This window comes from Dipteris shenzhenensis, chromosome 1, assembly GCF_047967505.1.
Source record: "Dipteris shenzhenensis isolate YYH24624 ecotype China chromosome 1, Dip_SZ_1.0, whole genome shotgun sequence".
Classification (NCBI taxonomy): domain Eukaryota; kingdom Viridiplantae; phylum Streptophyta; class Polypodiopsida; order Gleicheniales; family Dipteridaceae; genus Dipteris; species Dipteris shenzhenensis.
The window spans coordinates 28,990,893-29,007,723 of NC_141596.1; the positions used below are offsets into that span (position 1 = coordinate 28,990,893).

The 16,831-nt window shown below is 43.5% G+C and overlaps 1 protein-coding gene across 1 annotated transcript in view; it reads right to left on the reverse strand.

Annotated features, from left to right (window-relative positions):
* LOC147905661 (NADP-dependent malic enzyme-like) overlaps positions 1-16,831 on the reverse strand; it is a 157,216-nt gene that overhangs the window by 104,088 nt on the left and 36,297 nt on the right. Inside the window, exon 3 of the mRNA XM_087373929.1 lies at positions 4,061-4,135. Within this exon, the coding sequence (XP_087230055.1) occupies positions 4,061-4,135 (75 nt within the window). The remainder of the gene's footprint in view (positions 1-4,060; positions 4,136-16,831) is intronic.

Here is a 16,831-nt window from a genome sequence, read left to right on the forward strand (position 1 = left end):
CGGTATTCACGTAGCGTCTCTGGTGCGCTCGGAAGACTGTTTTTGGTTTCGAATCTGAGTTGATGGCATAAAGCCTTACACTCATCATCGTACCAACTATTACAGGGTACAGTTCCAGGGGGTGGTGGGTGGGTGGAGCGGGTGGTGTGGGGAAAAGCGTGAATGGCAGCCTCGTGTAGTGAGCGGGTGACAAGGGTAGCACGATCCTCTAAAAGGGGTATGAAGTCAATATAAGCGAGAAGTATGTACAAAGGGCAGAGTAAGAAGGTGAGTAATCCCAATCAAGGCGTATATCGTGGTAGGTGGAGTAAGCACTGAGTGGGGTGGAAGGTGTTGTGCGAAGGGAGGTGGAGATGCTAAAGAAAAATTATGTATGATCAGCCCCTGGGGGGAGAGGTGCTACATTGAAGTCAGTAATGCGAGATATGAAGACAGGGGATCCCATGATGTAATCAACAACACTGGAGCCCCCCCCATGTGGAAAGCATGTGAAACCACCTGAAGCGGGCCATCTGTCAAGACCATTATAGATAATGAGATCATGTATCCTGCCGAGGTGTAAGAGGGCCTGCCCATAAGATGAGAATGGATCTCACCTGTCAGCCGAAACCCATAGCATACCTATCTCCTCAAGGTCAATATCTGGCAGTAGAGTGGAATCATCTCTGAAGTCAAGAAGTGGTACTTGACGGGCCCTTGTCCTCGCGTTGAAGTCCCCCACTAGAAGGACTTCTCTGCGGCTAGAAAAGTCAACGATGGACTGACAAAGGGCAGCAAATGGGGATGTCTCATCATCACCTCGGATATCTCTGGCAAAGTGGGAGGTCTCAGGGGGAAAGTAGCAAACTGCGACAAACAAATCCCGGCTGTCCATGTGTCGAAATGGTCCCCCGAAGTGTGGATCTGAAAAGGACTGCAACTCCACCTGAACCTCAAACTCCTCCTGTACCCCTCATCTCATCTCTGTAGGCAAACTCCCATGTATATCCGCTGACTATTGGAAGAGGGCGCTCTGGACTCTGATGTGTCTCTGTATAGAAGACTATGTTGTGGCCTGTATAGAATTCCGAGAAGTTCCCTGGTTCTGACCATAAGGTACCATTACAGTTCCAAATGGTGCAGGACAGGGTCTCGGATATTTGAGTCTCATAGACCCCGCTTCCCTATGTAGGGGAGGGGGCAAGTGCCCTACGGAGGCCTGTAAGAAGTCGTCCCTCTCGTACCACTACCCACTTCCCCTCCTTTTGGGCCTGATCCCATTGCTGCAGCAAAGAGCACCTCTCCTCAACCTGTAGAGGTGTGAGGTCCTCATCCATAGAGATTGATGGCTGATCTCGAAGGACTGACGTGCGTCGTAGAGCTAAAAGTCGTGCTTGAGTATCATGGAACCATATGATCAAGGGTTGCTCTCGGTTGGGATCTCTCCCCACCTGCCATGCCCTCTCTATCCTAGGCTCAGCCACACCCAGGGTAGCGGCCACGAACACAGTCGCATCTACCATCAGTGTAGCCTCAGTGCGTGGGATCCTGCGTACTCTGATGTTGAGAGCCTTACTGGCTCGCTGCTGCTGCTCCATGAGGGTAGCCGAAACGGTTACCCTTGCGGGTTCCCATTTGGCCACGTCAACCCACCTGGAAGTCTCCTCAATAGCAGATTGCATGCTCGCAATCTGTGCCTCGACCACCGGGTACTCCCTAGGACAGTGTGTATGGCTGTGACCTCCTTCCCTAGGACAATGTGTATGGCTGTGACCTCCTGTCGGAGCTGTATGATATCCTATCTGAGTCCATGAATAAGACCCGCCTGCTCCCGAATGGCCCTAGCTCCCGAATGGCCCTAGCTTGCTCATGTATGATACGGCTCTGCTCCTGGTTGAAGTGGACCTGCTCCCATGCAAAGCAAGTTAGCTCCATCTCACGCTTATGGAGAGAGAGAGAGAGAGAGAGAGAGAGAGATGTATTAACGTCCTTGGGAGGCCTCACGGGCCTAAGGGACAAAGTACAGAAATGGAATGAAACTCATAAAAGCCACAAAGGGCTGATAGCATGCCCTTTGTTGAGTGCTATGCTAAAAACTAAGCTACACAGCTCAAAATCTCAAAAACCAAAACCAGAGACTGGAGCTAATGGAGCTGAGAAAGTTGGGGCTCAGTATCCGAAACCCGGCATTGTGGTGGCTCTCTAGTGGGCTGCAAAGATATCCTAGATCTGCATCTGTAGGGCTATCTCTGGCTAAGGGGGAGGGCACGGTTTTCTTGACCTCTGTATCCAAAGAGCTATACCAGGAGTGACACCTCGTCTCAGGTGGCAGTCTCCTCTAAGGAGGGCGGAGAGGGGTGGACCTCGATCGTGTGTGCTCTCTAGACGCTCCTCGTGTCCTGTGTGGACTCTGTGTCTCTCGCTCGACAATACCATGTTGTCTCTCTCCATTGATCCATGATGCCTGTATCTCTACTATCTCCTCCTCCACCACCCCTTTGTGGCCTGGAGCCAACTTGCATAGAAATATGTGACGTGCCACTGTAATGAATCTGCCTCAGCATCAGGTTCCAGCATCACTTTATGGCGGATAGGGTGTTCAAGATGTGCTCAGGTTATTGGCAGATACACATCCACAGTTGCTGATATACTGGATCCATTTGGACTGATCTCATTTTCCTATCCAGAGTCAGTGGGAGAGATGCACTGGGACCTCTGCAGCTGCTCGAGAGAGATTGAGAGTGTTCATGAGGACTTGGAAGTTGGGATTGGTCCTTTTTTTCCATGTTACTCCACTTGGGATGATTTGGCATTATAGACCACCCCTGTGGTTGTTCATTCATATTGCAGAGGCCAGGGATAGAGTTCTCCCTCTCCCCAACTAAGGGGTTAGCTCAGCCAGGGGGTAACAGGAGATATGGCCAGCAAAGCATGGCCCAGCCTACCTTCCTCCTCTTCACATTCTCTCTAACCCCGATTTGGGCTAAACCCCCAACCCAACCCGGGGGTTAGGTTAAGCCAGGGGGGTTCATCATACAGCCAACTATGGATTGGCCTACCCTTTCCTCCAAGTCCCCTCAACCCCCTCAACTCCTTCAACATCCATCAAAACTCGGTACTCTACAGTTGCAGCCATGACACCCTCTCCATATGCACGGAATTACCAACAAGAAGGCTCAAAACGGCCCATCCTCAGGCAACAGGATCAGATTTTTTATCTGCAGCAGGCAGTGAGAGAGCTACGATTGGAGCTGGCAGAAGTAAAGGCCCAACTTCACATCTTGGAAGGGCCTCGTAAGCAGGCAGTAGTTGATGAGGCTGTAAAATCTTGTAAGAATTCCCCCCCTACCCCGCAGCTAGTCTCTACAGTCAAAGATCTTGTTCACACTAAAGTACAAACTGCTAGGAAGGAAGTGTTTGTGGAAGTTGACAACAAAGCAAGTAAGTCTGATATCCAAGAATTAGCTAAAGTCAGGGCTGCCAGAAAGGATGGAAAATAGGCAGTTTACCGTGAAGGGGTAGCACTAATTAGAGATTTTAAATCAAAACCAAAAGACTCTCAGTCTTAAACTGATGTATGGCTGTTTACTCTCCAGAATATCATGTAGGTGCTCTAAATAATTGGGGTTGCTTTTTGCACTCCTTGGGAGCTGCCATGTGCCCTCCCTAAAGCAGATGTACTAGAGGGTTTCTTGTTGTCCCATAGACCTTTTGGTCTCCAGTGGACGTTAATAGACTTTCTTTCTTTCTTTCTTTCTCCCAACTCTATTTTAATTTGTTTTAAATGAATAAATTACTTGTTATTGAAAATGTATTTTGGATCATACCCGTGTAGAAATTCTGAAGCAAACAATTTCAACGTCACGGACAAAATGTAGTGAAATCTCCAATACAGTGGTTTCTCCACAAAGTAGATTAACTCATATACATAGAAAATCTGTATCACTCTATATTTCTCTTGAAATTACAAGCAAGTAGAGTTATTTTCCCTTTTGCTGCAAAAATGTAACAGGGTTATACTAAATTGACAATGTCTTTCTCAGAAACTTGCATTCGTAGCACTTACAAAATTTCAATATACCTGAAGGCCCATCACTGCAATATACTTTTGTAGAGGATCGGTATAAGAACGTAGATTTTCCATTATCTTTTGCACCTGCTCAGAGTCATAATCAAGACACACCGAGTCACAAATCAAGACATAGTGAGGTTAAATGTCATCGGGTATAATGCTCCAGTCAGGCTAAATTGTAAAGCATATGTAATTCTCATGTGTATCCGTTAATAGATATGTGCATTGCTATGTAGGGATGTGCACCTGGTCATGTGCATGTGTGAGAACAAGTAGATATATTATTTGCCCCTGCAATGAATCAGAATCCAAAAGGAACGTTCTAAAAGCATTCTAAAAGCATCCTTGATTAACAGGCTTGAAAGCTACATTTCAGTGCAGAATCAAATGGCCTGAGCAGTATCCTCAAATGATTTAGAATGGAGGACTGTAGGCCCATTAATACACCAATTAATCTCCCATTAATACACCAATTAATCTAAGTAAGAAATTACTGAAGGATTAAGATAATCCTGAAGTAGATGGTACTTAACACATGCTGGTAATTAACACATGCAACTAGTTGGTAGCCTGATATAATTGACCCACCAGATGGGGTAGGATGCGTCAATTTTACGAGCAAAAACCTATGAGCAGGTTTATCCGAGCGTGTTTTTCAAGAGATTTTTAAAAATGTTTTTCTTTAGGAAACATGGTTTTTACACTTTTATCTTCACTAGAACTAGATCCCTTTATCATAAAAATATACAGACTAGTCACTCATTCATTTTTACACAACATAATTTTCTTATTTAGAGACATCCCTTTGTACCCCTGTTATTACCTTTAAAAAGTGTTGATTCCTTTAAGAAACATTCCTCATAATCACTCTCAATGTAATAATACTATGCATATATAATTACTTATTAACACATTTATATCATATGGCAATATCTTTTTAGTGTTTTTATAGCATATTTATGGACATGTTTCTAAAGAAGTTTAAATTACTATAAATAAGTATTAACTTGGGCTTATATATCACTCTCATAAAATACATGTAATATTTAACACTATATATGAAAGATTTTCCAAAATATAACTCCATAGATGTGCTCAAATTGGGTGTTCCGATCAATTTGAGTGGTTGAATGACTATATTTGGACATTGGATATGAAAGTTATGTCACTTTTAAAAGTGCTGTCCAAGGTAGTTTCGCCAGCGAAACTACCTTGGGAGACTTGCTTCAAAGGGGTTTCGCTGGCGAAACTACCTGGATGGCTTGCTTCAATGAGTTTTCTTTGAAGAAACTCTTTCATGAGTTTTCTACATGTGGGTTTCTTCAAAAGCCATCCCATTATGCTCTCACCATTCCTACAGATTCACCTAAAGATTTTTGTATAAAATAGGCATAGCTATATTTCTAAGTGAAACTATGTTTTCTTCTGATCGATTTTTGCCATATTTATGCATAGTTGGAAGCTATTTTTTTCCTTCGCTCGGACGCTCGGAAGATTTCGCTCAGAAAATGCTCGTCCCCAGATGGGGTATAGCTTATCCAGTCAATGCAATGTGCTAATATATGGCTCATCCTAGAGAAAGCCATCTGATTTCCAGACAAGAGGATGCTTAGGTATGTCAAAGGAAACACTAATATCTGGAGTAGAATATAAAAGCAACAACAGTCTAAAGTATCAGTGTTTACAGATAATGATTGCACTGCAGGCTTAGATGACATAAGATCTACTTTTGGATATTGCTTCAGCATTGGATTTGACCTAATATCATGGAGCAATGAAGCTGATTCTTGAGGGCAATGTTACACCTACCTATAAACCCCAACGCTCTTTGGAAGGTTTGCTTGTTGATGCCCCTTTAGAAATCGTTTAGAGATGGGGAAACATAGGTAAAGCTGCAGCAGGGAAGTCACATGGGGAAGATGAGAAGAAACAATGACCTCAAAAAAAATTCCATTGCCCATTACCTGAAGCTGCTAGAAAGGCTTCCCGTTTGCCCCCTACATGATACGTATTTCTGGGAGAGGGTATGAACACCCTCTTCTACTCTGAAGATTTGGTCAACCAGGAGGTTATTTCTGCCAGCTAGCAGCAACTCAGAGAGTCCGCCTTGGAAGCAGAATCACGCTACTCAATACATTTCCAATACATGGATCCCTACACAAACATTAATGTACGAGTGCCAGGAGCACACCCAATACACCAGGGAGCTGAGGGACTGGTACATTTTCCTAGTCAGTTTGTCTCCTTGAATTTCAGGATTGCAATTCTAGAATGTATAAAAATCCAGTATTGGCACTATTGCACTATTATAATGTATAGCCATGGAGTTTTTATTTGCCTTTTTGATGTTTTTACTTTTTGTAGATCTCTACATGGGAAAGATAGATGCTCTAATAAGCCCCTCTTGCCAAAAAGTGGCAAATGTTGCCCATGGCAGCCTATACCTTTCCAATCCTGCCATCCTTGAAACACTACCTATGGGACCAAGATACATTAGCCTAGATGGGGTTGGCTGACCCATATAAAAATTGGATAGAAATTATAGGGTGGACAAGAGCAACACGTTCATAGTGTTGCTAGAGATTTGAATATCTGCCCTACAGAGAGGAAGAAAGGTAAGAGCTTATTTGTGATTTGTTTGTATGATGGGTATATGAAGGGATATATCACTTTAAGGTTCCACTGAACGCTAACATCAAAGGTTGCAAAGGAGTTCTTCGTATTGTCAAGGTAGGGAGGGCAGAACCATTCGTCATCACAGGCAGCAGGTTCATGGGACCCCATCCCATGATCCAAGGCATTATTCAGCCCCTACCGAGGTACTTCAAATCCTCTAGTGTCTTGTTTCAAATGCCAAGGCCCACACTTCTTGAAGGACTGTCTTTGCATTGGTAAAAGAGAACTATGGGGATAGGATTAGTCCAAGAACTACGAATGCATGCATTTCGCTAACCTTTAATGGGTTAAAGTGTTGGTGTGTGTAGGCCTTGTTGAGAATTACTTCATGCCAAGGAATTCTCAAAGTGATCTTTCTCGCTTGATGCATACACTGAATGACTTTGGCATAGCTGCTGGACTGCATATCAATTTTCAGAAATCAAAACTTCTAGCTTTGAAAGAAGCTGATTGGCATGCACTTTTTTGGCCAGGCCACATTATCTCTTCCCTTACTATTGTCAGACATCTAGGATACCCCATTGGCTGGAATATTACTCCGCAACAACAGCTCAAATGGGTGCTTCAAAAGATCAACAAGAAGCTGGAATACTGGCATTTGTCCACTTGGCCTCTACATGTTCGACTCCGGATAGTACAGTCCATCATTATGGCATATGTGCAATTTTATTTGCCTCTTCTTCCTTGGTCTTTCAAGCATTTGGCTTCCTATATGTCCCAAGCTATGGAGATATTTTGGAAAAGCAAATCTCATAAAAAAGCTTTGCGACTACTACCTATGCAGTCTATTTGTTCACCCAAGACTCATGGGGGGCTGAATATTCTCAATCTCCACGTTCATATGTTGGCAAGAAAGAGCACTATGATTGCTGATTTTTTTCAGCAAAAACAACCATGGGCTATTATGTTAGCAGCTATGTGTGGAAACATGGCCTCCCATGCATATGGGCATTGGATTACAGATCACTGGGAAGCAGTTTTGTCTTCCTTTCAGGGGAAAATTCCTGGTTGCCCTGTTTCTACTGCTTTTATTCATGATTGGAAGAGAATTCTTTCATATGCAAAATGGACAGGTGCTTCCTCTCATCATGGTAATTCTTTTCGATTGGAAAGCATCCATTGGAGCAAGGTGTTTGCATCGCCTCTCGCTTTACAGGCACCTATTAAAGCATACAATCTCATGAAATTGGGCATAAGATTTGTTGGTGATGTTGTGGATCAACAAGGCTATATACTTTCATTTCCACAAGCTTGCAGGACATTCTCCTTGGGTCTGCATCATAGATCCATTTGGAGAACACTTTCAACTATGTTGCAGCCATTTGTTCCAGTTCCTCCACTGTTTGCACAGGACAGATTAATGGACTGGAATTTGACTTCCATACCTCCTGCTACCCATACGCTCTCAATACACAATCTGACCTCTTCGAAGGTTTACAGATTTCTTCTTCCACAGCCATGGATTGACAAGCATGCCAACACTCTTTGGAATTTGGATAGGCCTTTATCTTGGTGGCAATCCCGACTCATGAAAATCTGGAAAGCCAAATTGCCATTGAAACAGAGGCTTTTCTTTTGGAGATGTATAGTGGGAGCCTTTTCCATTGGGGTGAAATGGGCAGCACGCCGCATTGCTTCTCCTTTCTGCCCCCGTTGCTTTCATCCCTGCGAGACAGTTCCTCACCTATTATGGTTTTGCCCGCACTCTCGCACATTGATCACTCATGTCTCTCATTTACTGCGGCTTCGGTTCCCTTCTATCAGATTTGGGAAACTTTTCTGGATGTTTGGATGCCTCTCATCTCAGATGTCTCCATTACTCCTTTTCTTTCACTGGACTCGCTTTTGGGTATTATGGACCATTTGGACACAGAGACTGCATTCTAGGATGGGTCAACAGTTTCCTCAGGCATATATTTTCTTCAGAATGTCCCTCAAGCAATCCTTACATGACAGTCTTGCTGCAAGGGATTTGGATGCTACTAGCCTTGAAGTGTTCTCTACTTGTTTTTGAGTTTTTCTATTGGGCTCTCTTTCGGAGTTCATTGCTAGTGTGTGGGAGATTTATGAGGATATAAATACACTGGATTTTACCCAAAAAAAAAAAAAGTGTGTGTGTGTGTGTGTGCCTTTTCTTCCCATCCCTCCTTTATCTAACAGGGACCGATTATATGATTGGCAGTTACACCCGGTGGGCTCAAATTCTCGTCCTGTTACTCTTCCTAACCTAACGGTTAGCACGACACACTCTTTCCTCCAGCCGTCACCATGGATTCACTTACATGCTAATTCTCTTTGGCATATGGCAAAATCACTTGCTTGGTGGCGAAAGAATCTCCGCAATTTATGGAGAAGCAAATTGCCTCTCAAGCAAAAGCTTTTCCTATGGCGTTGTCTTACAGGAACCTTATCCGTGGGGGTCACTCTGGCTCAACGAAGGATTGCATCTGCTTCTTGTCTTCGATGCATGGCCCCTTCTGAAACGGTGCATCATTTGTTTTGGATGTGTTCCAGCACTAAGACCTTCCTATGCAAAATTTCCATGTCGCTTCGCCTTCGTTTCCCTAACTCTCCTTTTGGAAAACATTTTTGGCTTTTTGGCAGACTTCCTGCAACCCTGGTCCATTACTCTTTACTTTTGAACTGGGTCAGATATTGGGCTTTTTGGACCATATGGCAGGATCACAACATGCGATATTTTGGGAATCCGTTCTTGCAATCTTATGAATATTTCAGACTCTCCCTACGGCAATCTATCTATGATGCTTGCCATCAAGGAGATCTTCCTCAGTCATGTCTGAAAATAGTTTTTCTTTGCTTTTGATTTCCTGTTGAGGCTCTCTGCTTTTTTGAGTCCCTCATGTAAATTTTGCTGATAATATAATCATGGATTTACCAAAAAAAAAAAAAAAAAGTGTGTGTGTGTGTGTGGTGGTGGTGTAGTTCACGGTATCTTTGTGCGATTTCAGTGAGGTGTACGCGTTTCTGTATATCGTCCTCACCAGGAACCCTCCGCAGACTCGTCCGTACATTGTACGGTCGCCGTACGGCGTCCGTACGATTTCGTACCTACCCCATATTCCCGTACAGTCAGCCTTCCCCCTGTGCAGCCCGTATATATTTCAACATAGCTCGTCGTAGTCCATACAGCCCAGTACCTCTTGCCGTACAAGCTTTTGGGGTTTCTTTGCTTCGGTGTCTTCCCGAACAACCCTTTTTTTTTTTTTTTTTTTTTCACCAAAATCTTAACTTTCCCTCTGCTTTTCTCCTCACTAGCTATACTCTTCTCCCCCTCCCTTGTGGGCTTCCTGTGGATACTTCTTTGGGACTGGTTTTTTTTTTGGCTTTCACTACGCCTTTACAGGTACTTCATTCCCAAGCTCCCCTTCATACAAAGTTATGGCAGAATACTCATATGAAAAAACGTTTCAAAAGGAGCGCTCGGCTCCCTGCAAGAAGCAAAAGCAGGTTGAGGGTCAGCATGACCCGGTGCATGACACTCTTGAGGCTCAACTAGTATATGATGTCATGCATGAAGGATTTGCAGATACGAGAAAAGAATGGAAAGACTCGGTTCCCTCAGTTGGCCTCATGGTTGAGGTTGATGAAATTGTGGATCTAGTCAGAGAATATGCTAAGAATGCAGTCATATTATTTTTTCCAGGCCGGATGCCACCTGCTGCAGAGATAGGCAACTGGCTGACACGCACATTGGCTGGCTCTTTTGTTCGTAAAGTACATTATGCAGCCAGGGGTTTTTTTGAGGTTATCATGGTGGATGAGATCCACAGACAAATGCTTTTGGAACACTCGCCTCTCTTTTTTGGGCAGCAAATGGTGCATGTATTGCCATGGTCTCCCACATGGGACTTTCAGGCTTTAATCCGACACAGATGCCCGGTTTGGGTTGAAGGTGTTGACTTCCCACAATGTATGGCCTCACTTTTGCCTAAAATTGCAGCATCTTTAGGTAAAGTGGTCTGCCCACCACGGCCAAATGGCAACTCAAACAGATTTTGCATTCTCTGGGATACTGATAATCCCACACCGGACTCTTATTCAGTCACAGTGAATAATGTGAACATGGGCAGTGCCCTTTATAAACTCAAATGGGGCTTATTTGCAGGGGCCTGTTTTGAATGCAAAAAGTTTGGACACATGGCTTCACAATGTCCAATGAATCAGCAAAAAATGCCTCGTACCAATTTGCCAGTTCACATGTCTACCAAAGATAACCCTACTCCAGTTGTCAACAAAAATAAAAGCAATAGACAGCCTTCTGGGAGTCAGGAGAAAGGCAAAGCTCCAGTGGCTCCCAATGGGAATCTCACTTCACATTCACCTCCTACTATTCCATCCTCGACTAAAGGACAGCAACCTCCGATTGATGGCTGGCAAAGTCCCAGAAAAGTTATTTCTGCTCGAAGAATTCCACCCCCCCATACTTGGAATGGTGCATCTTCTAGCGGAAATACCCCAGAGATAAATACAGAAATTGGGATTACATGGGCTGCAGTAACAGCCAGCAGAACACTCTTCCCTGAAGAAGAGGTTGCTGCTTTGCTGTCTACCTCTCAGGTGGCTACTTCTTCTCAGGGGCGAGGCCTCGACCCTAAGATAGAAATGCAGGACTGACCTCATAAATTTTGCTGCTGTACATAGTTGTTACATTGCTATAAATACCTGTACATATGACTGCTCACATCAACTGTTTTACACTCAATGTCCAGGGCATGTGTGACAGTAGGAAATGGAAATCTGTGTGGCTGTACATTAACAGATTTCAGCCTGACATAGTGGCATTACAAGAGCACAACCAACATATTTATGCAAGCAAGACAGGACACTATTCTGGATATGATATTTTCTATGCTGGGGAGCACTCTTTCTCAGGGGTTGTCCTTCTGATCAAACATGAGCTTCAACCAGACATTGCATTAAATGACAACAAAGGCAGATGGCTTGTTCTCCAATGCATTATTAGAGGAGAGGTGTTTGAATTTGCTTCAGTTTATGCACCTCAGTCCTCTAGAGAAAGAACGACAATTTGGGATTCCATGCAACAATATCCGTGGAGATATCATGCCTACATATGTGGGGATTTCAATAATGCTCCACAACAGGGAGACAACACCTCCAGACATGACCATATGTTATCTCCTGAAAGGCATGCATGGTCTCAACTACTTTTGCATTTGGATCTGGTTGACCTTTGGAAGGAATTGCAGCCTTTGTCACTGGGCTACACTTTTCAACATAATGCTCTTTCCGCTTACCAAGCACGTCTGGATCGATGGTATAGTGTCGCTCCCCAACAAAATGGGGATCTCACATGCAAAATGTGGATTGACTATGCCTTTGTGCATTCAGACCATGCACCGCTATGGCTGCGTTTATCTTTTCATGATATGCCAGATGATAGATTGCCACAAAGGAGACATCTAATCACAAAAAATAGTTATTTGCAACATGCTGAATTCAAGGCCATGGTTACTGAAGCAGCTCATTGTCTTTCCTCTAGCAGCCATCTTCATGTTGATGGTGTCTAGGATTCTTTTATTTCTAAAATGCAAGTGGTGATTAGAGATTATGGCAAGTCTTACATGAAGACTCTGAGGGAAACCATTGCTCGGGCCAGATCTACTTGTCAAGATCTCACTGAACTCAGTCATCATCGTTCGTTGTCCATGCATGAGCAAACAACACTATGCCAGGCCAGACATTGTCTTAAACTAAATGATCACACGAAACTGGCAAAATGGGAGACTAGAGCAAGACAAAGAGCCTTCACAGATAAAGGTTGCTCTTCCAAAGAATTTTTCAAAAGTTTACATCAGAGGAGAATCAAAACAGAAATTTGCAGAGTGCTTATGCCCGATGGATCATGGACTACTTCACGGTCACAGCTTGCCTCTATTTGTGTGCATCATTTCTCTCAGCAATTTCACTCTGCAGCTCCTCCCTCGCAACAGATTTTGCTTGCACGAAATTTACTGTTGCAACATGTTTCTCCTATCATTTCCCCCACTCAAGCTTTGGAATTGGAGGACCCCTTTACTGAGAGGGAACTGTCAGATGCGATCAAATCATGTGGCAGATGGAAATCCCCAGGATGGGATGGTTTAACAGTCGAGTTTTTTCTAGCATACTAGCCTATTTTGAAGCATTCATTGCTATATATGGTAAATGCTGCGTGGCAAAATCAGAAAATGCCGGACACATGGAAGAGAGGTCTTGTTAAACTTCTTCCCAAAAAACAAATTTGTGAGTCTTTGGCAGACTGGAGACCTATCACTCTTATGCCCGTAATTTACAAAGTCACTACCAAAATGATTGTTAATCGGCTAAAGTGATTTTTACATGATGGGTTGCATCCGGCTCAATATGGCTTTGTCCCGCGTAGGCATATCACAGATAACATTGCTAATGCCTACATTGGAATTGAATATGCCAAATACACACAACAGGATGTTTTGTTATTGCAAGTTGATATTGCCAAAGCCTTTGATACAGTGGGATTTTATTTCATCGACTATGCAGGCATTGGGTTTTGGCACAAAAATGCAGCAACTCATCACTTGGCTATATCAAGATAGTGAAGCTGCTTGCATACTTTCAGGAGATATTTCTCCATCCTGGACTCTTGCTTGCTCTGTCAGGCAAGGATGTCCCTTGAGTGCTTTACTTTTTGCCATAGCCACTCATCCACTACTTCAATATCTGGATCACCTCTTGGACACTGACCAGTTGCATGGTTTGGAGATTCTTGGCAGTCGCAGCATGATTGCTCAGGCATATGCTGATGATTCATTTTTTACTCCAAAAAATACTCGGGCTGATCTGTCCATGATTATGCATGCTCTTTCTACATATGGATTGGCTGCTGGCCTTCGGGTAAATTTTCAGAAATCAAAATTGCTGCCGTTACATGCACAGGAATGGCACAACCTTCTGTGGCCTGGGGAAATTGTCCCCGCTTCTCAATTCATTCGACATCTTGGTTATCCTCTAGGCTGGGGACTCACCCGTTCACAACAAACTGATTGGGTGCTAGTAAAGTTAAGAGCAAAACTTGAATATTGGAAGCTTGCAACTTGGCCATTACATGTTCGTCTGCGAATTACACAATCCATTTTGATAGCATACATACAATTTTATCTGCCTCTCACTATGTTCACTAAGGCAGATCTGGTCTCTTTTATGTCAGCTATCATGGAAATTTTCTGGCATTCAAAACATGGCAAGAAAAGTCTCAGATTACTCTCTATGCATCGTCTCTGTTCTCCAAAGATGCATGGGGGTCTGAACATTCTCAATATTCAAATGCATTTACTTGCTCACAGAGGGAAAATGATGATACAGTTTATGCAAGGAGATCAGCCTTGGGCTTTCATGATCCGCTCTCTCTTATTACATCTTCATACATCTGCCTTTGGGAATTGGCAGCCTACTCAGTGGGATTTTTTATTTGGCTCCATCCAAGGCAAGATCAAAGGATGCCCTTTTGTCTCTCGTCTGCTTCTTGATTGGAAACACATTCTATCTCACTTGGAATGGCATGGCAGGGACTCTCTCTCGGGCAACTCTTTGAGGGCAGAGAATATTTTTTGGTCTAAAGTATTTCACCCTCCTTTGGCCATACAAGAACCCCGACGTTCTTATTTTCTCTCCCTCAAAGGCATATCATCTGTGGCGGATGTACTTCAGGATGATGGCACAATTTTATCTTTTTCTATGGCTGCTCGTAAATATGGCTTGGGAGCTCATTATCGTCCTTTATGCCATAGAATTTCAGCAATGCTCCAACCGTACTTGCCGGTACCTCATTTGGAACTTCAGAATCGGCTTGAGGATTGGATTTTAAGCTCTCCTTCCTTATATGCCCGTCCTTTGAAGCTTTCACATATCACAGTGTCATCACTATATAAAGTGTTATTATCTCCACCTTGGATTTCCCACAGAGCAAATACTGTTTGGCATATGGATCGTCCAATGAAGTGGTGGAGAAAAAGGCTGCGTCTCCTTTGGCATTACAAAGTCCCTCTTCGACAACAACTTTTCCTGTGGCGAGTTCTCCTTGGCATTTTTCCATCCGGACAGTTACTCGCACACAGACGTATTGCTTCAACTGTTTGTCACAGATGCCAGCACTCTACTGAATCAGTTTTTCACATCTTTTGGTCCTGTCCAAATACTTCTGATCTCATTGCTCTCATTAGATAGAGGCTTCGACAGCGATTTCCTACTGTTACTTTTGGCAGATTTTTCTGGTTGTTTGGCTTTCATCCACAGAGACAGGGTTTTGATTTATTTTTTGTATGGGTGCGCTATTGGACACTATGGACTTTATGGATGGATCGAAATCATAGAGTCTTTGGTGATCCACTATTTTCATCCTTTCTTTTTTTCAAACGATCTCTGCAACAATCATTCTACGATTGTTTTCAGACTCATTTGATTGATCAGGATGTGTATACAGCTTATACAGAGATCTTTAGTTGAGTAGTAGCTACTTCGTTTTTGAAGTAACTAGGAATGTAATTACTCTACAGAAATAAAAGATTTCTTCCCACAAAAAGTGTGTGGTGGTGGTGTGTGAGAGAGAGAGAGAGTGAGTCGAGAGAGAGGTTCTGCTGAGGTCGAGCTGCTCCAGCCTGCGCCGCCTGCTCCAGCCTGCGCCGCCCGCTCCAGCCTGCGCCGCCTGCTCCCCCTGTGCCGCCCTGCTCCAGCTCGCGCTTCCCTGCTCTTGCTTGTGCCTGCTGAAAATACCCACCAAGAACTCACAACCAACCACAAGTAAAACCCCAAAGAAACCTGTAAAAAGAATGCTTCGATCTTCAGCCTGCCTGAGATGCAAACAGGTCGCTCAGTGCTGAAGCAGACAGCTCCGCCAATGCGTGGAAACAGCCCAGGATCTCAGCTCCCCAGAACACGAGTCGAACAGTCCCGGAGAGGGCCCTGAAACTGCCTAACCTGAAGCAAGGGAGAGCGGGCAATCAGCAAGGGAGAGGCCCAGGACAGCAGGCTGAAGAAGGAGCATGACCGAGGCAGGAGGGCGCAGGGCCAGGAGGTCTACTACCTTGGAGATTTCGGGACAAGACCCACTTGAGGGTAGTACAATCTAAGTTGAAGTCATGAATATGGTTTTATTCCATTAATGAAACAGCTATATGTTTCCAGCTATCTCATTCCAGAGGATTTCAGTTATGATATTCACTTTTGTTGTTCGTTATGAAGCACGACATGCTCAAGTACCAGTCCACAATATGACAGCATTTTATGGTCATTATTGACCCAATATTTTCTTTAAGATTCTATTATTCAATAGCTTCCATTAGGATTTGTTTTATACAAGAACTCTTATGGTTTCTCATGGATTATTATGGCAAAAAATGACATAGTTTTACAGTTTATCTGTCAGATATATGTCCTTTTGGAAAGTTTGAGAGCCACAGTAAGTGCTTGGTAGGAAGAAGACCTTGAGAGTTGGGAACACTTGTGCAGTGAATAGAATCTATTTCAGAATAGTTATTTCCAAAGCAATCCCAAGAAGAGGTTCCCACTACTTGGAAAAAATAACAGTATATTTGCAAATCACTCCATGAGAGAAGATTCGAGGGGTCTCTCAAGAAAATAAGACAAAGAAAGGCTCCAAGAAATATATACAAGGCTAAGTATCTCTTTTATGTTGATAAAGTTTGCCTTATGAAGATCTAACCCTTGCATGGCAATGCAAGGAGAACAATGGATTGTTTTCTTGAATTTGTTCTAGGGAAACACTACTCATAAATGAGAAGTCTTTAAAGCCTGATGCGCTCAAGTATCAGTACAAGTGATCATTGGTCAAGTGTTTCTTTCTCTTATTTGGGAAGTAAAGGTGGAGTTGCAGCCACCAAAGAAGTCAAGGGGAATATAGAGCCCTTGGAAGAAGCAACCTGTATTATTATGGAACTGTTGAGGTTATTTGCAAGTAAGATGATAAGCAGAGTATGGAAAAACTGATGGATTTCAATTTTATTAGTGTCTTATGACTGTTTTGGAACACTTTCCTTCCACCAACAACATAAAATGGCAAGAGTCAGGGCTTGTGAAAGGACGTCAGCT